Here is a 23890-nt window from a genome sequence, read left to right on the forward strand (position 1 = left end):
GTTTCCACTGCTAGCGGGCCCACCCTTTTAACTTGCCCCATGAGCGGTTCCTCCAAAGACCAACAAAAATAAAAAAAAAAAAAAATAATAGAGTAGGTCCGAAAAAAAAAAAATTTAGGAATTTTGATGATATCATCCTCATCATAACTGTCTTCCCCATTTTACCAATTTATTAAACATTTTTAACGAACTCTTTATTAAAGTAAAGAGAAAAACTTTCTGCCCGCCAACAATTCCACCGCTGAGCGCTCTGACGTTATCCACTCCCTCTCTCTCTCTCTCTCTCTCTCTGAGCATGGCGGGTGGATAGCTTCCTTCGCCACCACCACCGCCGCCGCCACCGCCGCCGGCGATGCTTCGGATTCAGGCGTTTCCGCCTCCACCTCCGACGTCGGTATCACCGAAACCACCGCTCTCTCTCCATGAATGCGCCTTCTCTCCTTCTCCTTCCTCCTTCCTCTTCTTCTGCTCCGCTCCGACGGCAGTCGCTCCTCCGACGGCGGAGGACCGGGAAGCCCAACCTCAAGCCCCTCACCTCCCGCATCGTCCAGCTCACCCGCCGCCGGCAGCTCTGTCAGGTATGTTCCCCTTCACGTGGTCTCTCCGTTCGTGGAGTTACCGTGCTTGCTTATTTCGGCCTGTTTTCCCTGGAAAAGCTGGGGCTTGGATTCACGAGCATGTATTTTGTCTCTTGGTTGGGAGTCCGGATTGGACTGGCGTGTTTTGGTTGGTGAGAAATTGAAGGGGAAATTGGAGGTCGAGTAGTCGAACTGTATATATACTGATGCGGATGTGGAAGGTGTGCCCGTGCTGTGGCGATCGATTTTCCCAAACTTTTGATTCGCTTCCCATTTAGAGTGAATTTCTATGCATTGGGCTTCCGAAAAGCTGCCAGCTTGCGTGAGGGAGAGTGTTTTGTTTGTGGTGTTTAAAAATTAAGCTTTGTCTCCATTTGTGGTTTGAGCATTTGAGTTTTGTAAGGAGTGGTCTCCCCAATGGCTCAACATTAGAGCATACTAAGTGTTCATTTGTCAGGTTCTGGGCAATGTCTTATGTAATGAGAATATTTAGAATGTTTAGTTGGTTGTTCTTCTATTATTGTACTCTGAATGATTTCGTACATGCCTTAATTTTTGACCTCCTTTTGGTTCAGATTTTTGAGGAAGTCGAAATTGCCAAGAGAAGAGATGGGAAGCTCAACACTATAGTGATGAATGCAGTGATGGAAGCATGTGTTCACTGTGGGGATGTCGATGCGGCGCTTAAGATCTTTGAGGAGATGTTAAAGCCCGAAAGTTGTGGTGTAGATAGTGTGACGTATGGCACACTGCTGAAGGTACGGCATGTCATTGTGAACATTAATATACTTTCATCAGTGACATGGTTAAATGTACTCCCATGAGTTTAAATATTCGCTGTCTTGACAAAACAAAAGTTGAATAGTGACATCCATGATTTTAAGATTAAAAAATGGCTTTTTTAGGTGCAAGTTGTCTCATTTAATTTGCAAGTTGATAAATAGTCTCTTGTGAAACGAATTAGATTTTGATATTGTAATTATTGTTATTGCTGATTCTTCACCCTACCTTATTTGGAAATATTGAAAGAAACAATGGAGTGACTGTCATTGGAGGAGTAAAATCTTTTTCAACGCTCCCATGATCATGTTTTAAATCATTTTTTTTTTTTTTTTTTTAATAAAGACTCTACCTTAAAGAGCACCACTGGGGGTGCCTTCCATTTCAAACCTAGAAGCTAGAAAATATCGAAGATTAGGAGACAAAGACTTTGGCTACTTCAATAAAAGTCAAGTAATGGATAGCTGGCTTTCCACCTTATGTTTCAAGTTGGCATTATTGATGAAGCCTTTCAAAAGGTTACAGAATTACTTGAATTGCTGGTAATGATCTAATATAAAGCTTAAATGAACCAAAATTCTTGTAAAAATCAACGAAGCAACCCCATTTCCAATGGTTGGAATGCACCTAACCAGAGCTAGTTAATGACATAGAGTAGAAGCTAAAAATAGAGCATGTTATGAAAGTATAAGTTCATTTACGCATGGATCACAGCCTTGGTTGTGACCCAATGGATGCCTTGGTCATTGGATCGTGGCCTGGTTGTGCATGGATCGTGGAGATTCTAGTGGCTGGATCTGAGTAGGAAAGATTACTGGAAAGAAGGAATGGGAAGATTGGTACGATCTCAAAAGTTTTTATTTATATATATATAAAATTTGGGCTGGCATTGTTCTTCACTTATTGTTAGAATAAGCAACGAATTTAGTTTTCTATGTGACACTAATAATTCCCTTCCCCTTGCCAAGGACGAAAGACAAATAACAGAACACTTCATTAGTCAAGTATATGTTACTTCCTTGGTCAAGGAAAACTCATGACTTGATGTGGCAAAAAATCCAAGAATCCGTTGTTCTGGTTTAGGCTCAGAAGATGGTCAGGCTATTGGGTGTACTGCTGCCTGCTGCCACAAAATCCAAGAATCTGTTGTTCTGGTTTAGGCTCAAAGGAGGGTCAGACTATTGGGTGTACTGCCACCTTCTGCCACCCCTCAGACCACCTATGATCTTACTGGTTCCCACCAATAATTTTCATTAAAGCCGCCTGATGCTTAATTCCCCAATAAATGGGAATGTGCAAGATCATTTTATGCAGATATGTACACTTAGTCTTTCTTGGGTCTAAAAAAAATCAGTTTAGTCATATTAGAAATAAAATTTATTGGCGGCGTCATATAAAAACTTCTGGTAGACAGAGCTATCTTCATCCATGTTGTGAGAACTCTGTAGTGGTAACTAAAGTTCTATATCGCCCATGCACTACAGCTTCATGAGACATGGACACTTCGATACCATCTGTCATCTATTGAAGCTTATCCCAATGCCCTCATCAAGTGGGCTACATGTTTGCCAAGTCTGCAGCTTTGGCTGGAAGAGTTTTTTCCTCTCATGAGTTTGTCATTGTATTTATATTAAGTAGCTGGTTTAGCTTAGTCATGATTCTATCTTGTTTACCTCGAAAGGGCTTAGGTGATGCGCGAAGAATTGATGAAGCATTCCAAGTACTTGAATCTGTGGAGAAAGGTACTGCTATGGGAAATCCCAAGTTGTCAGCAGTGATGATCTTTGGTCTACTAAATGCTCTTATCGAAGCAGGTAGCATTATTGCTTACAAAAGATATTTTTCAGCCTTTCATTCGAAGTAATTTTGTTTCTCTGTATTTTTACAGTCACATTGCTAGCTACTGTTGTCTGTAAGGGTAAATCAACATTAAATTGGAGGTTTTATTTTTTTATAGCACTAGTTAGAAAGCTCATGCTGTGTGGGGTGCTCCAAGAAGTTTATGATCTTGAACCCATAAACATGAGCATAATGATATGTCCTGACAATTTTCAGTTTATCTAAAACAAAGGATCTGTGCGTGAATATTTCATATGCATAGCAAGTTCACAAAGGTGATAAATGAATTTCAAATAAAAACTTATAATGAAACACCTGTTAAGTATATCTTAGCTGTGAGCGGAAAGCTTAGTGCCAGTAAGCCCCCTTATTAAGGACATCGGCCTATGGCTATGGGAACAGTGAAACCTTAAAGAAACCTTGAAGAAACCTTGAACATCAGTTGCTCACTGTAGAATGCACGAGCTAGTTCATTTCTGTCTTTCATATGTCCTATAAAGGGAAATGTGTGGTTAAAAATCTGAATAGAAATGGTTTGATGGAAGCTTTTCCTTTTGGGATCAATGGAAGCTGTCAAAATACTGTGACTTTGTAACTTGGCATTAGAATTTCGAACATATCTTAAGCAATCTGATATAGTAGGCTATAGTCCACAACTCCTGTCGCAAAAATTAATATATGTGACATGGAAAACTATATTCATTAAATTCAAATCTCTTATTTCTCTTTTCCCAGAAAATATCAACCTGCATAAGCTCACCTAAATACAAATGAAGTATTGTGTTAGTCTATTGGCAATAATCTTACATATGTGTAAATATTTGCAGGGATAAGTTCTTGATCAGTGTATAGGAGGGAGATCACCCCATACCTGTTGGGAAAATTAAAAGTAGATATAGAAGCACTTATCGCCAAAAACAAATCGTGATTTTTTTAAAGTACACATAACTCATCACATCAGGAAAAACTGAAATTAGATCATTATTGAATTCTCTTTAAATTTGACAAAAGATCATCTTGCTATAAATATTTTACCCTTGTTCAGCCATCTAGTAGGAGAAGAAAGAGGGAATGTAGGATAATTCTCTAATATCAGCTTTAAATTATTAAAATCATAAATGTCTAACCGTTCTTTTTAGCGCTACCCAGTATTTTAAAACATGGACAATCCTTGGAGACCTCTCAACATAGGGGATATTCCATCATGGATTGTATTGTTAATCTTCAAAAAAAGGATAGGATAAAAATGAGCTTGATCAATTACATCTTGCAAAGATGGTTGATGCTCTTTGATATCCCTTTCCTTGTTATTGAGGAGAATGGACCAACTGTTCTCATCATATCTTGGGCAATCTGAAGAATGAACTTAGTGAGAAGATGAATGCTTATGATTTTTTTTGGTTGAAGACAATTGCTTATGATGAATTTTAAGAAATATATGATTATCCTAATTTTCAGTTACAGTCCTCTTATTAATATCGTTCTTTTTTTTTTAATCTAGTCTGTTATGATGTAATAATTAATGAAAATGCACCACAAATAGATGTCTTCTATTGTGTCCATAAGCTTTTCTAGATTTCATCAACCTCTTATTGTTATATACATGGATGTGCACTCCTTTTCTGATGCATGCAGAAACGGAGGACTGAAAATTGCCAACTGCAAACAGACCCTTTCTTTGCAATATCTAGGGCCCATGTGCTTCCGGAAAGCCTTTTAATTATTCCATTATTTTGAATTCCATGTTTTGTCAGTGAAAACTACATCTTATAAACCCATTTGGTTGTCTTGTTTCCAAAGTAAAGAAGCCGATTTTTATTTAATAGGAAACTGCGTTTTTGTTCACAATGACAACTTTGATAACAACTTCTTCTTCTTTGTTGTTGTTGTTCTTCTTGTCTTTTTGGTGCTGTTCCATTTTTATTGAAAGGTGAACCAGTTTTCTTATCCAAACAGGCCCTTGACTGCTTAATTTTTTGGCTTGTTCAGTGATAACGTGGGTTATATGAGCTTATTATTAATTGTTTCAATTTCAATCAGCTTAATTGAGGCTGTTGTGACAAATTCTTCATTGAAGTATCTGTTTTTTGCTTGTTGACTAAAAGTGCAATTGCATAAGCTTACTATTGATTTGTTTCAATCAACTTCATTAAGGTTATTTTTATAAATATCTCCTTTGCTGTTTTGAGCCACAAGATTGTGCCAGCTTCTTGGTACTTGCATTTGTGGTTCTGACTCTCTGAGACAACCATGTAGCTTGTGTGGATATGTCTGCTTGAATCACTAATAAATATACTAGATAAAGCAATGTTATCCTCATTGACGGAGGGCAGATTATTTCATTTATTTATCATTGCGAGCTTCAGTGTCCTTTCCAATGTTGCGCTTGCACTGTTTTAGTGCAGGAGATCTACGCCGTGCTAATGGTCTTCTTGCTCGATATGGCTATGTGTTACATGAGGGTGGCAGACCTTCAATTCTAATGTACAACTTATTGATGAAGGTATGAATGCCACCTTTTTAGATATGAAGCATCTACTTTTCCTATTGAGTGTGCATGCTTTATTGTCTTATTAGAGCAAGTTGTAACTAATACTGGAAGAGAATGCTGATTTAAGACTCTGCTTTCTGTATATGCCAGGGATACATAAACTCCGGTTTGCCCCAAGCAGCTTTAAATGTCCACGAGGAGATGTCACACCAAGGATTGGATCCTGATAGATTAACCTATAATACTCTAATCTTCGCATGCACAAAAACAGGAAATCTTGATGCAGCTATGTGTTTTTTCGAGGAAATGAAGGTCTAGAACATTTACTTTAGGGGCTAGTTTGAAGTCTGAATCTTGATAATTTGACAATGTTAGATAATTGGTTACTATACTTTTAGCTCCAAAGATCTATTTTTTCCTCCTATTTCTCAAGTTAACTTCTTTCCAGGAAAAAGGAGAGACGAATGGCTACGAGGTGATTCTCCCTGATGCAGTAACTTACACCACTTTGCTTAAGGTTAGTTTTGTTTTTCCTTATTTTTGCATAAGAAACCGTAATTTAGTCAGAGAAGGAAAACTGGCAAGCAAGACTGATTTCCATTGGCAAAAGGGAAGGAGAATGTGGAGAGAACACATACAGAGGAGTGACCGACTAATATGTCTGGTGCCACAAGAAAAGACGAGCAGCTTTTGAAGCTATCATCATGACTCAAAATAAAGAGAAGGGAGGGAAGAGCTCCCAGCAAAGTTGCTGCAGCAAATTAAATCTTTATATATTTTAGGTAGTTGGGCCTGGAACTGAGGTCATATGTTTAGAATAGGATTACCCCTACGGACTAACCAGTCCATGTCTCAGTTTGAAATTTTTCTTCTTTTGTAAGAGTTTGATCACTTCTCATATTTACATATGCTTAAATTTGAGATGAATTTTAGTGAGCAAAATCAATAACCTAGAGAAAGAAATTTTGATTTCGGGAAGATCCTTATATTCCCAGAAGATAAAACTGCTGCCAACTGCTGCCGATCTGATTAATTTTACTTTTTTAAGTTCTGTCGTCATACTTTCTTTTTGACACTCTTTTCTATTGTGGTTGAAGCCAACCCACCACCAAACAGTTCTCCCTGTCACCACTTGAATTTCTTATCTACAATGCTAAGAGCTTCTAGAAAAGCAATTCACTTGGCTTAAAGGGACTTGATACTGTGAAAGGGGCAGAACATCCTCAATATAGAGTCCTGCAGTGTAATTGCTTAGTAAACCTGTTATAAACAAAAAGTAAAATTGACCAACAATCAAGATAGAAAAATCCATCTGGCTGGCTTGATGCAAACTTTGGGCTATAATCGAAGTCAAAGGCTTGGATGATCTGAACTGGTTTTCTTTTCCTACATATACTCCTTGGTTTTGGTATTGTGCTTCTGCATTTTGAACAAAATGATGGTACTATAAAGGAAAACATAGAGCGTATTGTTTTCAGCTGTCATAATGTTTGAGCCAGTTTTATTGTAGTAAAACATGCAATGGAAATCACCCAAAGGAGGAGTGGAACCTTAAAGGGGATGCCAATTGAAGGCCTGGGATGCATGTGTTGTATACTTTTTCGTGAACTAAATACATGTTATCTACCATATATCAACTAAGCGGTCAAAGTGGAGTTTCAACTAGTTGAACCGCACACAAGTTGCTCAACCTGTTCCCTCACCAGTACGGTTTGAAAAAAAATGAAGAACACACCATGCTTGCAATGTGTCCTCCAGCAAGGGTACAGCTGTTATGCCATGTTAGATGACCATTTGTCCCATAAGCTTAAGTTGTCGAAAAACAGGTCTAAAATGTATATTAGCATATCACATAAAATTGTCAAAATAGTCTCTTAATCATTGTCTTCATCCTTAGAAAACTGTAGACTTATTCTACTTCGAACTTTTAATGTTGGTTGTAATTGAAAGTCCTCACTTCTTAATATTTAACTCAGTGGCCAATCCCAGTGCTCATCATTGGATTTCTAATTTCAGACCTTTCTCGTCTTTGTGGGTCCAGTTTACACCGGAACTTAATTAAAGCAAGCAAACAGACCAAGTTTTCTTCTTCTCCCACCATGCTGCCACAGAATAATGTAATTTTTCAACTGTTTTTAAGTTGGTGTTCTAACTCCATGTGTTTGTGGAAATCCTTTTCCACTAGCAAGAATTTCAGTGAAAGATTGAAAACCTGATTACTTGGAGTAGACAAAATGGTGTTCTCATCATGATCTGTATTGGTTTCTCTAATGGGCCTGACACATCTTTAATGTTCCTTTCTGACACCAATGAAGGATTCAGAGCATAAATGCTTGAGAGTTGGACCAGCAAGACTAAAATGCAGTTAGTTGGTTCATTTTCTACCATACGATGCTGAAACACATATGGATTCAAATGGTTGTTGCAGCATGTTTTTTGCTTGTTCAATATTTGTTGATTTATCTGACATTCAAGCTTTTCTTTACAGGGTTTTGGGCACTCCATGGATTTAGTTTCAGTTCAGAAGATTGTATGTGAAATGAAATCACGTAATGATCTGGTTTTGGATCGGACTGCTTACACAGCAACAGTTGATGCATTGCTGAATTGTGGATCGATCAAAGGTATCTGCATGTGAAAGATGTTTATAGTAATGATAAATGGCAAGTATATTTTGATGGAATAATCAATAGCAAAACTCAGATTGGAGAAGAATATGGTCCATGGGTTCCTTTTATTGGAACTATGTTCCTATTTATTTTTGTTTTAATTGAAAGCTCTTTGGAGATCAATTGGAAAGTTTTGTTGGATTTGATCTGTCTGTGCGCATATGCTGTTTTACTTATTAGTATTTGCATAGAAGTTATAGAAGTTGAGGTTATGATTTGGATCAACTTGTCATTTGTTTGAGGACTTATGTATCTAGCTGCTTCCTCTAGTAAACTAGATGAAGGTACATTAATCAGCCACCATAAAGAAGGTCCACTGACTTCTTTTACTTGCATTTGTCCTATGCGTAGGTGCTTTTTGTGTTTTTGGAGAGATATTAAAACGGGCTGGTCAGAATTCAGACTTGAAACCAAAGTCCCACCTATATCTTTCCATGATGCGTGCCTTAGCTGCTAGAGGAGATTATGGAATGGTCAGACTTCTGCATAGGCGCATGTGGCCTGATTGTGCTGGAACCATTAGCTATAATGTTCAAGAAGAGGCAGATCACCTTCTCATGGAGGCTGCTTTCAATGATGGTCAGGTACTGGATCTCGCTCAATGTGGGCTCAACATAAGACTGTCACAGTGTCTGTAGCTACCCTTTTCAAAACTTATTTCTTACTGAAATGTGTTAGTTGCCCGTTAAGAAGTAGAGTAATGAAGCTTTCCTACAAGTACTGCTGTATAGATGATTAACATCTTTTTCAATGGGATTTCTCTGTATTACATGCTCTTGTTGCTTGATTAGGCATGGTTTTGCTTTGCATTCTAAACCACTAGAATTTGTCAGGACACACGTAGTGTTTCATTAATTCTACATTCATTGGGAAATGAACTCCTTAAACTCATTGTTATGGCTCTCTTTTTCAGGTAGATATTGCTGTACGGACCCTACATGACATCATGAGAAGGTGGAAGGCAATATCATGGACAAGTCGAGGGGGCATGGTATGAGATTTTGGATGTGTTCTTTGAATTATATGCTGAATGGCTTCTATTGAATTTGTATCATGATTCATAGATTTTTTTGTTCGACTCCAGATTTCTTCTTAATTTAGCTTGATCTGGTATACATACGATTAGAATGCTGTAACTTGGCCTCTTCTTGGTGTTTAGTATCTAAAAGTTAATGAGCAGAAAATATAAGTTTTGGAATCCTATCTTCCATGATTGGAATGCTGCAAATGGCCTCTTCTCGGTGCTTCCATAATCAAAATCTGATGAGCAAAGAAACTGTGGAATCCTCCCTATGGACACCTTAAATTTGAACCGGACTGTCCTTGGAGACACTTTTCAAAGTTGGCTTATGATGACATTATTTAACTTTTGGTCTATTTAATCGGTCTCTTGTTTTCTTTAGTCCAGCAGTTTCTTCTTTTTACTTTTTTTTTTTTTGAGTGGACTGCCTTCTGAATTGCAGGTCGCTATGCACATAGAGGCTTTGTTGGGAACTGCAAACTCCTTGTTCAGTCCTCACTTACTTCCTAGGGTATTGAGTACATTCTATCTCACCAACTATACTTGTGTGAAAATTGTCACTTCTTTTCCTTATGAGCACTGTATGCACGATTTGCTGAAGAACAGTGGGTGAAAGCATTTCAAGAAGCTTATGGTCAAAGACAAAGTGTGAATATTGATTAGTGAATTTATTTCAAGATGAAGAATGAATAAAAGGAAGATAATGTGGGTGTGAAAAAGTCAGGAAGGCAAGAAAGACCGGCACCATAAATGAAATTGTAGAAAAGAAAATTTGATGGGAGATAAGTATTCACCGTACTACTTGGGTTGCTAAATGTAGACCTTACTCAAAATTCTGCAACTTGCTAAAAAAGTATTGCAAGACATATAGATGGAATTGTGAAAGAACTAAAGTAATAAGAAAGCAAAAGTTATGGCTGCCTTGTGGGAGCTAAAGTAATAAGTGGAGAGGAGGAATGACAAAAATGTTGGTGGCAATAAGGTCATGTGTAGAAGATAAGCTAGATAATCTCTCAAACTGGAGTATGAGAAACGAAAAAGAAAACAAGCAAATGTAAACCTCTTACATGAGGTTGTGCATGCATAAGGCATTGGGGGCATAAAGGGGGTGAATGAAGGCGGGGTAATGAAAGAGGCGCAATTTCTTACGCTGAAAAAAATTAGTAGGGTACTTTTATAGAATTTGAACCTTTGAGAAAAAAAATTGAGGAAATTGGAGAGGGAAGAATTTGAAAACTTGACTAGACAAAATTATCAGAAGTTTTCTACTGCAACTTTAAGGATGGCCATGTATAGTTGAACTCCATATTACAGTTATAAGCGATCTGCTACAAAGACTCGATTGATAGATGACTGTCGATGCAAAGTTGCATGCCAAAAACATGCAATCTCATATGTAGCTCTAATTATAGTAACACTTAAATTTAAACTTCTCTTTACCATCTGGTCTTCTTTGTCTTCATTGTAGTTGTAATTGTTGCTGATACAGGAGGTACATGGAGTAGCTATTCTAGAAAGTCAAATAGCAAATTTGTCGAATATTCGTGCTAATTGCCACAGTTTATTTCATGTTCTCTCTTCTGGCTGTCTTGTATTTTGACTTATCTGCATCACAGTCCACAATTGAACAACAATTTAAAGTTGCCCCATAAAACCATTTTTTCCTGTGTAGGTATCTTTATACGAACCTATTAAAAGTATCATGATGCACGTTTGAAGCAGCTAGGCCGCTACCAGGTACTCTGCTTCTGAAGAAAGTGACTATGCGGTTCTTTAGGGATTCAGTAGTCCCTATTGTAGATGACTGGGGTAGCTGCATAGGGCTCTTGCATCGTGAAGATTGTAATGAGGTAAGCTCCTTCTTTTCAGCTTCAACTGTCTTGAGGCTTTACCTTGAAGAAATTGCTTTCTAATTATCTGCAGAGCTTGTTGGGTAGAGGGGCGGACATCTCTCTGCTTGTGGTTGTGTTCAGATGCAATTTAACCCTGTTAACATTGGACTCCAGATTTGTCTTCTGTCTGCATTAGTAGTGTCTGACATTTTAGCAGAACTTTTGTGTGATTTTACTTAATAATATGAAATTGGTCTTGAAATAGATATGGCTTAATGAAGACTGAGTTTTTCTGGTATGAAGCATGGTTTGACTGGAAGTACTCATAAAAATAAATATCCGATTTCTACAACAATTTTCATACTAGATCCCATAAGGAGGTTTGGAGGGTCAGATGAAAAAGGCGTCTAATTCTGCGGTTGTTTGAGAGATCTGCCTGCTTAGCTATGTTGTCCGACCACTTCCTTCATCAGGTGCTAAATGCGATGTGCATTTTGTGCAGTTAAATTCTCCGCTATCAGCCATGATGAGAAGTCCACCTCCTTGTGTTACTACCAGGACATCCATTGGTCGCGTGGTTGAACTGATTCTGGAAAAGAAGTACAAAATGGTGGTAGTAGTAAGATATGGTGATTTATACAGCGGCATAGCAAGCACGAGTGTAAGGGCAGTGGGAGTTTTTACCGCTACTCAGTTGTTTAAGCTTGTCGATCCTCCCCTCACTACCGATCACTTTAACACCACTTAGCTGAACAATTTTTTTTTTCCAGTTCTGTTTTTCCTCGATTTGAATTTTGTTTCCTCCCTTTCTCCCCCTGAAAATGGAGTTAATTTAGCGGAATGAGCATGGCGGAACATGACCTTCATGTCTCGTCTCTCAGATGGGCGATTGATTCCCTTGGAGGGTTGTATCCGGTTCAACCGAGTGTGGTAAACAAACGAAACGACCATGTTAGGTCAAGGCCAATGTATAAGCGTACAAGCTGGTCAAGGCCAATGTATGAACATTACAAGCTGGAAAAAGTCGTTAATTCACCATCAACAAGAGAAATGATCTCTAGTGTAGTCAAAAGCTGTATAGCGTACAGGACGGGGAAGGTGAATTTCTCTCCTTTTGTTGGAGGACTACACGTGCTTGCTCTTACTTTCGAAGCCCATTCATCTTAACAATTGGATCTCTTAAATACTGGATAGATAAGTTGACGTTGAGATTTAGCTTGACCGTTGAAAAAGTTACTTTCAAATGATACGGCACTTAACTAAATAAAAAAGAAAAATTAGTGATGATAGCTGTCAAACTTCTATTTTTCTAACTTGTATCATGGGTTCCAACTTTACAATTTATTTTTGTACTTTATGCACTCAATGGATAACAACATTAAAAAACATATACAAATACAATTACAAAAAAAAGAAAAAAGAAAAAAAAGAAAGCGCACGTCAACATATGCATGTGCAAAACGAGGGCTATGCAACTAGCAGTTGAGAAATACTCCTTATTTGCAGGAAAAAGTTCTCATTATTGGGAAATCAATGAAAGGATAGACGCACACCTTAAAATCTGCTAAATTACCTTTGATAATGAACAAAACATTGTATGGATCTCGATCCATATAGCTCAAATCCATCATAACCGTTAATCATATGGTTTCTCTCAATATTGACTGATAGTCTGATACTACTCTTCCTATTGCCTTATGATGTGGGACACGAACCTTCATAAACTCAACAGAGCCCCAGCTGTATGTCCATGCCACAAATACCCGAGACTTGCAGCTCTAAAGATTTATGTGATAAGCACTGATAAGACAAGGAATTTCAACATCTTCCTCCTCTCCCTCTTCCTTTTAGGGTGTGTTTGTTTCGTAAAGAAAAAGAATATTTTAAAATTATTTTTTAAAAAATGATTATTTGCATCTCTTACAACAAAAAAAAAAAAAAAAAAGAAAGAAAGAAATTTTTTTCAGTTGTGAAAATATGTAGACATAAAATGTTATCGATAATAAATTGGACAAACACGACCCAATCGACAAATCAGGTTACATTGTGAGGATTGGCAAGAAAGCTATCGGATTCTACAAACATGCGTGCTAGAATCGTAGATTTTCTCGTAATTACATGACAATTTGTTGATTAGGATTGTTCCGCCCTCTAAACAGAGGAAGACAAGTTTAAAGGTAGTGTCAAATTGAGGATCAACGGTCCTCAATTGGTGTAGGCTCTCCCAATCCTTTACTTGCATGACATTGAAAAATTCATATTAATTCTATTAATCCTATGTGAATCATATATAAGGAAGTTTCCATTAGCCTCTTGTGGTCAGTTAGAAACCAAGCAAGGTATGGGAGAATACCTCATTTCCTACGTATCTAAAAATCTAGGGTTGGAAACTTGATAACACTAATTATTTAACTAATGCCCTTTTAGTATCTAACTTGCTCTTTCAAACTTTTACCTCGTGCAACATTTGGAAATTCATTCTAATTCTATTAACCTTGTGATAATCATATATGAGGGAAACACCACTAGCCTATTATGATCGGCCAGAAATTAAGTGAGGTATGGAGATACCTCACTTCTTATGCAACCAAAGATCCAGGGTTGAGGACTTAATTACATTAATTATTCAATTGATGCCCTTTTAATACCTAATTTTCTTTAAGAAAATTGTCCAGAAAGTTGAAGACTAGGTCAGTTGTTGTAGTAGGTATGCTATCTCACAACCGTGAACCTCTATTTATGATTGAACCTTATGTTCTAGAATCAATCTCTGAGTCAGATCCAAAAAAGCTTGTCAAATACTTCTAGAGTAATGGAAATCTTGTCAATTACTACAATGGCCATTATGGGCATTGTTTTTGGGATAATTTTTGTTAGTGTTTGTACAAAAATTCTCTTGATAAAGTTGACCCAACTACAAAGCCCAGGCGAAAGTTATTGTAGCATAGGTCACTGTAGCAAAGTATTGTAGTAATAGGCTAGGGAAATTATTGTTCATATTACCTAAAATAACTCTTGACCAACTAAGCTTGGAATATCCTCAGGAAATCATTGAACGGAGTATTCTCTTCCACTGCCACAAAGTACTTTGATCTTTACTGCTCTTGCAAAAACCTCTACTAGAAGAGACAAAATCGATGTGATAGAAATGCGAAACCAACTTAGAGATAGAGGACCTCTCCATTGGGCATAGGATGCCTGAGCATAGGATTCCTAAGGGAACTATACATGATCGTTCATGTTCGCCATTTCTTGTTCTTGTGATGGAGGTGTCTTTGCTTGACTCTGTGCTTACTTGAATTATTCAAGTGCTTGTCTGGCTTTAGGTACAAGACCATAGTGGTCCCATGGGATGGGTGTAAAGTACTTCCATACTTCTTTAGGAATGGTATGGTTTTCTTGGCTTAAGACTCTCTATAGTTCTCTATAGTTGTATTCAATATATTCGACGCAATTAGAAAATGATTTGTAGATACGAGCTTCTTGAAGATGTGGTTGAGGCTTGTAGGTGATGGTTCCTACTTCTTTTAGTGCATCGGTAAGAGTACCATTATGTCTCACAAAAGTTCATGGTCGACAGAAAAACATAACCGTATGTGTTTTTGGTTCTGGCCGAGGGGCAATTCTAAGTAGGAGGATAAAACCAATTAAAAACACTTAGGAGGTTCCTGTCATGACCCCAACCACATCTCCAGGGTCACAAGCAACAAGGGTTATTTTCACGACGTCCCAGGCTCATCGCCGTCTCAATTCTTTTTATCTTGTTATCATGCACATGCGAAAATGGGAATAAACAACTCACCGGATAAACAACAGTTGGAAGACCGGGACATACATCACACATAATACACTAATTTATATTATAATAAGACTTTTATAAGCCATTTATCTACGGGCCTTCTCTTCTTGTTACATCACAGTACAAGTTTTCCACATAGTTCAAGGGAAATCCTATCTCCTCTAGTGTGACTATAGCTCCCATCAAAACCTAGCAAGTACAACACTCGCAAATAGTGTCGAGGGCAGATAAATCGCAAGTCTATTGCCACTTTTCAACTAATTGTATGTGATCCACTTTTAACTTACCAAATAAGTCATTTCACCAAACAAGCTCATCAGCAACACATATGTTCAATAAGTTTATTAACCACATCAACGGTTCTTTCCATACTTTTAGGGGCTTCCAACCGTAGGCTGGGCATCCGGCCTCAGGCTAGCAATCCTATACTCTCAGGGGCTTCCTATACTTTCAGGGGCTTCCTGGCTCAATTAGGGCATTCGGCCATCAAGCCATGCATCTTATATTTTCAAGGGCTTCCCATACTTTCAGGGGCTTCCTGACTTTACTAGGGCATCCATGCATCTTATAGTCCTCTAGCGTGACTATAGCTCCCAGTTCTCTACTAGGAAAGCATCTCATTATCAAAACCTAGCAAGTACAACACTCACAAACAGTGTCGATGGCAAATCAATTGCAAGTCTATTGCCACTTTTCGACTATTTGTTTGTGATCCACTTTCAACTTACCAAATAAGTCATTTTACCAAACAAGCTTATCAGCAGCACATAGTAACATGTTCAATAAGTTCATTAACCAAATCAACGGTTCTTTCCATACTTTTAGGGGCTTCCAGCCACAAGCTGGGCATCCAGCCTCAAGCCAGGCATCCTATACTCTCAGGGGTTTCCTATACTTTTAGGGGTTTCCTAGCTCAATCAGGGCATTTAGCCATCAAGCCATGCATGTTATACTTTCAGGGGCTTCCTAGCTCTACTAAGGCATCCAACCATCAAGCCAAACATCCCATACTTTCAGGCTCATTCTGGCTCAACCAAGGTATCCAGCCATCAAACTAGGCATCCCATACTTTTATGGGCTTCTTGGCTCAACTAGAGCATCCCGTTCAATGAATGAGGTATCGCCGCCAACGCTATGTGACAACAAGTGCTTTTTCCTCTTAAGTGCATCACACAAGTCAATTCTCATCTTTTCTCTTAGTCAACACATGCATGGCCCGTAGGCATGCTCATTCATTCGAGAATGATCTTTGGTTCGTAACTTGAATCAATCACTTAGCACCAATCCCCTCACCGAACAAGGCTCGGAAACGGTACACCTCGATATCGATCCAAGACCTCGAGGCTTGGGTACACCTCGCTTTAGTGACGATCCCAAGCTTGACAAACCTTGGCTCCAACCCGATGTGAATACACATGTATCAAGAATGACCCTCGGCTTGCGGTTTCATTCAACGCCAAGCACATAGTCCCCGTGTCCATTTAAACTATGGAAATCGGCATGCTTGATGCTTCACCAAGACCTCGTGGATTTGGGCGATCCTTGTACCGATCAAGGTATAAGATTGACACGCCTTAATGTCGACTTAGGACCTTGTGGCCTTGGGCGATTCCTGCACCAAGCGAGACTTGGAACCGGCATCCTATTTATGCCAAAACCAAGGCTTTATGGCTTGGGCAACTTTGCCTCGGGATGAACTTAGTCCGAACGAACGTCGATTTCATTTTGAACATAAATGACTCAAGCACACGGCTATGTCTAATAGCAAGCAAGATCGAACAAAAGACATCGCACACCACCCATGGCTTGACAATTGCGCACTTAACTAGCCTCAACGATGGGATCTACTTTCTTAGAGGAAAATGAGGAATCTTACTTACCTTGGCAAACCTCAAGAACTAACTTGAATAGCTTGAAGGGTTAGTGATGCAAGGCCGAGAGAAAGGAGCGAAATGGGAGAATGGTGTGTGAATGGCAAAGGGGTTCCAATCGAGTCTAACCACAATTGATCACTTTATTTGGCCCGAGGTTCGTGCCTAAGCCATGATTGGATAAAGCCGAATGCAACCGGGCTTAACTGGTGAAATTGAGTTTAGACTTCTCTTTTACCCTATAAAGGGCTCGAAGTTGAGCATGTTACATTATGGCCGATCCTTACGGGCTCGAAATCGAGGATGTTACAATTCCTGTCGCTTTCACTTCCATGGTTACGCTGAAGCGCGATCAATTTGTCTAACTTGACAATGAATTTTTGGTGGGGAGCTTAATAGTTATTAAGTACTTATTGATTAAGTACCAAAACAACCATTGAAGCTGGTAAGAGAAATCATCTTCTTTCCAAATTAATGGATGGATAAATGGATACCTAGAGTTTAATCCGAAATGATAAAGAATTAAGCCTCCATGAAATCTGAATAGATTTGCATGATGTTGCCACATGAGATTATCAAGATTTTTAGCGAGGATGTCATTTTGGATTTGTTTAATGATTTTATGAGGATATTCCAAATTTGGCCAATCTTGCATTCTTTCAATCTTGTACTTTTCCTACTGAGGAAAAGTGTACCCGATCTTTTGTAATGTGTTTAGTTTCAAAATAGTATTTTGAAAATCATTCGATCCATCGAAAGCGATTAAGAGTATGGAATCTGCTTCTATTTGAATTTGGTCATTTGGAAAAATATGCCATATCTAATTATATAGGAAATGATGACCAATAAGATGGAATTCAAACTTTTTATCCCATTCATTATTGCCTATATTTCCTTGAAAAAACTTTTCACTTTCGTAAGCTCAAAGATTTCACTTACCTTCAATTTCTTCAAACAGTATGGCTACCCAGTATTCGTTACTAGCATCGGTTTGGAGGATTCTCTTTCAGTGGATGGTATTTATAATGGGAGAAGATTCTACATAACATCTCTTAGCTCGGTAATTGCTTTGGTTTAAGCTTTACTCTAAGGCGGGGAATTTTTCTTCAGCATAAATTGTAATGGAAGCAACAATTTCGCAATGTTGGAAACAAAGTCTTAGAGATAATTGATTATCCCAATAAATTGTTGAACTTGCTTTGTCGTGAAATTTTCTTTTGGGAAATTTAACAATTCCCCGAGCAATGTACGGCCCTGGATAGTATGTACCTTTGTTGAGGTGCATATTAAAAATTCAATTTCTATTTGCCCAATGTTTGGTAGTGGGATTCCTCATTAGGGCTGTAAAGCAATATGTCATCAATGTAGACTACTATATTTGACAAGATTGGCTAAAAAAATATGACACATGGTCTTTTGGAATAAGGATGTGGCTACTTTGAGGCCAAAAGGGAGAACTTTCCGTTGAGAATACTAGTTTGAAATATAGAACCCTATCTTAAGTCTGTCTTCAGGATGAATGCCTAGTTGCCAAAATCCAGCTTTGATGTTGAATTTGGAGTAAATGTGGGTTTTGGATAATTCAGCAAAAATGGAATTTTGAGAGGGTAAAGAGAACTTGTCATCTTGGAGGAAGAGGTTGAGGGGCTGGTAATTGATTACTAGTCGCATTTTTCCTCGATTCACCTCGACTAGTTTATTAACATAAAAAGTTTCACAGGCTCATTTGGAATATGAGATTTTAATAAGGCCTTGCTGTAACAGCTTTGAGCACTCTTTCTGAGCAATAGCAAGATATTCTGAGTTTATTCCATATGACTTGCCTTGATGTGATTTATGCTTTCATTTTTTTTTGAAAGGAAGACGAACAAAGAATTCTGGATTTTTCCACAAAGAATAGGGACACTTTTGAGAGAAGTCGAATGAGATTCCGAATAGAATTCTAACCATTTTTGTATGATTGGATTCAATAAATTCATTTGGATGGAAAAGAGCTGTTGGATATTGACAAATTAAGAGAATTTGTCTTTATACTTAAGGCATTTTTTCAAGAATGATTTGGAGTTGAGGAATTTGAGTCATGACATCCCAACCGATGATCAAATCTTTGTTGGGGAGACTAGATCTAAGGATTTTAGTGGTTATAGAACATGGTGGAAAGAACTAGATAGTTACGGGTGTAGTTCGCACATTTATAACAAAAGTATCTCTTGAGATAGAATTGAAATACCGAACATATAAAGTCCAGTATTTTTCAGAAAGAACCTTTGTGTCTAGAATTGAAGAACTGACACTATTATCTATAAGAGCAATGAGTTTGATTGGTTTAGTAAACTTTGAGGTGATGACTTTTATATAAAAATGAGGACAATAGACTTGACTAGAGTATATATGGAAAAGATCTTCATAGTCTAAATCAAAATTAGTTCCACTAGGGGTTCGATGACAAGGAATGACACAAAAAGTTTACTCAAATGAGTCTTCATTAATGGAAAATAATGATTTAATATCATCATTTTAAAGTGAAACACCATTCTTAATTTCAATGTGGTGAATCAAGTGGTTTTGACATTTTTTTTGCCTAGGAGCAATTTTTGGCTAAATGACCTTTTTTTGTTGTAGATGAAGTATTGAGTTGCTTTCTTACTGTTTGAGCGATCTTTGTTTGTTTGTAGGAATCCCCATTTTTCTTTCTCTGGAAATGCTTAGATCCATGCTTGGACCTTCCCCACCCAGTATTTTTTAAAATGCATTTTCTTCCTGAAAGGTTTTCCACAAGAACTATCACAATCATATTTAGAACATTTTTAAATGCCAGCGTGAGCAAGCACCATTAAGCTCTCGACTGTCTCTGATGTAGGCTTTCATCATCTGACATTTGAGGCACAAATCATCGAGGTAGAGACGGACTTCTTGCTGTATTTCTCCAAAGGGAATATCCACAATTCTCCTTTGTTTGTTGAGAAAGGTTCTCTCAACTTGCTGCTAAGCTCTCTAGGAATAGAGATTAGGAAAACCTATTTTAGATTTGCATCAGCTTCAAGGCCATAGAAGAGTTTGAGCATTTCTCGAGATGTCTTTTTTGGAGAGGACAACATTTTCTTCTAAAATATTCTCTTCTTGTGAGCTTAGTAAGATCGGCGGGTTTTCCTATGAAAAAGTGGTAGATGGTTGCCATGGCTTGGCCAAAGTCTGCAAAAATCAAGATTTGAACTTGGTCATTTTCTGGGATTGATTGCCACTAGTGTTTAAGACTTTCGAGTAAACCTTATAACACATTTGAGAAGGATTTCATACTTGTCATGATTCGTGAGATTTCGAGTTTTAGCCAAGAATGAAATTCTTCAAATCTTTCTAGCTATTTCGAATAAGGAATATCATCAATAGTAAAAAACTATTTGGAAGAAGAAAGTGGATTTTGAGATGGGTTATTTGGTTGGATATCTTCTGGTTAAGAAGGATTTGAATTCATTTTCTGATTTGGAGGATCAGCCATGAATATTGAAGGGGTGCCTGGTATAATAGGAAATGATTTAATAGCAATGATTGAAAAAGAGGAGGATGATGAAAGAGATATTGAATCTGGTTTTTAATTTGAATTAATTGGAAGGATCGATTATGGAGGAATTTGAATATGGTCTTCAAGATAGTAGGACCAAGCCGTTTTTCCTTCTAATTGCTCAAATCTCTTATTAATGATTTCAACTGGTTGAATAGTATTATTTGGTCTGACTTCTCCTTTGTGGAAGTTGAAGATTCTTCAGAACCTGCCTCAAGCAGTCAAAGCATGTGGGATGCCTTGATCTCACAAAGGGATGAGGGGATCTATGCTTAGAATTAGGGAAGACTAGATCGGTTGTAGTAGGTACGGTATCCTACAACAGGCAAACCTATGTTCAAGCCTTCCAGGGACTATCTTTTAGTTGTGACCAACCCGAAAATTTGGATCACAGCATAGAAACCCTCAAAGATGCTAGGATAGTAACATCTCTAACTTAACCAAGTTTCATTTCTCAAAGGATCCTACCAAGCTAAAGAAGAAGAAAATGTTTAGAGAGACATGGAGAGAATTTGCATAAGCACACACTTTACTTCAAGAGATTCCGTCCAAAACATTACATCATCTTTGCCTTTTATAGGTATTAAGAGGTCACAAGTAATAAAAACCAAGCTCATGAGTCTTTAAACGCATAGAGGCTTTGCGATTCCTAGTAAGGAATTATTCTAGTTGATATGAATAGTAAATAAATAGTGACTTCCCTAACCTATTACTTTAGTACTTTGCTACAGTAACATGTTTTGCAGTTATCAATTCAGTTTTAAGCCATCTAATTTTGCTAATTAATTATTAAACTTTTTTAGATTATGTTAAAGCATGTGGGAGATTAATGACGTTGAGCTGGTCATCTTACGTGACATGGTTGGTATTGACATGAACAATTTTTTAATGCTATTTTAATATTTTTATTTTTTTCCTTTAGTTTTTTGTCCCCCTTTTTAATTTTTAATTTTAATTTTATTTTTCCGCCTTGCATGGTTGGTCGCCTAGGCGAGGCCGAGTACCGGCGGGTCCCCTTGCTAGATTTGGTGACGCTAATCATCACCTAACTCAAGGCAGCCTCATTGGGTGTTTCTTGGGTGAGGGCCACCCTCACTAAGCTCCTTGAGTTGACGAACCAGCGAGGCCCACCCTTGCCGAGCTCCTCGAGTCGATGACCCACCCTCTCTCCTCTCACTTACGGAGCTTGTGGCCATGGGAGGTTCGTGTGAGCTTGGCGAGCTTTTTGATAGACAACAACCATGGGAGCTCTATCACAAAGCTTGTAAATCTCCCATGGTAGTGGCCATGGAAAGGTTGTTCATTGGCAAGGCCAACCCTCACCCAAGCAACGCCTAACAAGGCCGTCCTCTCTTGGGTGAGTGTCAGCCTTGCCATATTTAGTAAGGGGCCCTTGCTTGTGGCGGTGAGGGCAACCTCGCCTAGGTAAGGCCAACCTTTGCCCGTGATTGGCCACTAGCAAAAAGAAAAAGGGAAATAATAAAAAGAAAGGAAAAAGGAAAAAAAGAAAAGAAAAATGGGAAATATTAATAAAAAATTAAAATTATCATTAAAAATAGTTCATGTCAGGCTAGTCGTGTCACGTAAAATGGCTAGCATCTACACTAGTGATTTCTATTAAAATTAGCTAGATATATTTAATTGGCAAAACGTGAAAAGGTTCATGACTCAATTGACGCAATTAAAAAGTTTATGACTAAATTGATAAAAATATAATAGATTTAGGACTTTTGGACAATTTCCCTTTTTTCTTTTTCGTCATTTATCGTTTCATCATTTTATACTTGAAGCATGGGAACAAGAGAACAGAAGAAACCGAGCTACTCGAACTAAGTCTGCCAGAAGCCGTGCATATGACATGCTAACAATCCAAAGTGGCTGCATGCTAAAAGCAAGACCAAAATCAACCATAAGCAAATGCCAAAGTGGTTGTGATTAACCCTATTTCTGATCATTCATCATTTTTTCCACATTGGAGGAACACATGTCGAACTCGACTTATATGATCTTCAATCTTTTCAATTCAATTGCCTGGAAAATCATCCAGCTCGATTAAGTGCTCCAGCGGCATGAGACAATGGCATGCTCCAGCTTGAGCATCAGCAATGGACGTGATGCGGGCAGTGATAGTTCGGGATTGATGATAGGAAAGTTATCCGTGTTAATCATAGATGACGATGCGCTCATTCGTAAGATACATGAGAAGCTTATGAGCAACGCCAAAGTAGCAAAACAAGTCCAGACTCAAACTGCCACAAATGGAAAGGAGGCCTTGGATCTTCACCTTTCTGGTTCATCTTTTGATATTATTCTCGTGGACATGGAGATGCCCATCTTGGATGGCCCTGAAGTAAAAATTAATTAATTCTTCCTTCTATCTTATATTCGACACAAATTTATATCCAATATCAATTGCAAATACAATGGGAAGGTTGTCCTTGTTTTCGCACATGTAGGTGGTGAAGGAGGTGTGAGCGATGGAGTAGAGAGCATGATCGTGGAGTGACTTCGAGGAACCCCGAAGCCCACAAGGAAGCTTTCATCGCGGCGGGTCTGGATGAGTGCCTTGAGAAGCCATTGACCGTCGAAAAGATCAAGTCTCTTGTTGAAACCCTAGAGAAGAACCAGTAGAGATGTGAGTCACGTTCAGCTTGTAACTAAAGGAAAAACAGTGAGTGATTTGGCAAAATATATAGAGATCATGTAGTTAGTTGGATTATATAGATCTATGAGTGAGCACGGTGGTATAAATTCAATAATCATGCAATCAGTCGCTGATAATTCCTAGAGCTTATTAGTTAAAGCGAAGTTATGAAACTTGTTTAAGTGTTTATGCTTGTTCTTGCGCGATGAAGTTTGCTCGCTGTTGTTGAGATAAATCGAGGATTTACTGCTTGTCGCCAACGTATTTTTTCTTCTGGAACCTTGTAGCTTGTATTTGGTCTTGTGTTTTTGGTTGATCAGTTATGTACTCATGTTTGATTTTCCGATAGCAAACTCCCACAGATTTGGGGACCATTCTTGTGTACAAGAGGATAAGTTCATGGTGAAAAAAAGCAAGCCGACTTCACTTTAGCGAACCAGTCCATAATTTCCTCAATATTCCAACTCCCATTGAAAGTTTTCGAATATTAAGAAAATTACCCAAATAGTCCTAAGCTTATTGTGCAGATGCTAATTATAACTGATTGAACAATTTCCACATAAATTGACTCGAATTTTCTATAGATATTTAAGACTAAATTGATAAATTAAAAATTTTGTGACCTGAATCAACATTTGTACAATTAATTTAGAGCTGGTTAAACAATTTGCTCCAGGAATATCTATATTCAATTCTAGTTTACGGTGCATTTCATGTAGCTTTCTCATTTTTATATTCATATTTTAAAGGGTATTGGGTCATGAAATGAATAACCAAACCCTAACAAAGAGGTAGATCGAAAGATCA

At 38.0% G+C, this 23890-nt stretch overlaps 1 protein-coding gene across 1 annotated transcript; it reads left to right on the forward strand.

Moving 5' to 3' along the window:
* The first annotated feature begins 239 nt into the window (after window positions 1–239).
* Window positions 240–12177, forward strand: LOC104437190 (pentatricopeptide repeat-containing protein At5g10690). Its single transcript, XM_010050084.3, is given in 13 exon segments — window positions 240–578; window positions 1154–1336; window positions 3040–3172; window positions 5603–5700; window positions 5839–6000; window positions 6137–6205; window positions 8177–8312; window positions 8709–8941; window positions 9271–9348; window positions 9821–9889; window positions 11051–11089; window positions 11091–11228; window positions 11713–12177. Coding segments are annotated over 13 exon segments (1740 nt in total). The 5' UTR covers window positions 240–422; the 3' UTR covers window positions 11959–12177.
* Window positions 12178–23890: the final 11713 nt, after the last annotated feature.

Source organism: Eucalyptus grandis, chromosome 3 (assembly GCF_016545825.1).
Source record: "Eucalyptus grandis isolate ANBG69807.140 chromosome 3, ASM1654582v1, whole genome shotgun sequence".
Lineage (NCBI taxonomy): Eukaryota > Viridiplantae > Streptophyta > Magnoliopsida > Myrtales > Myrtaceae > Eucalyptus > Eucalyptus grandis.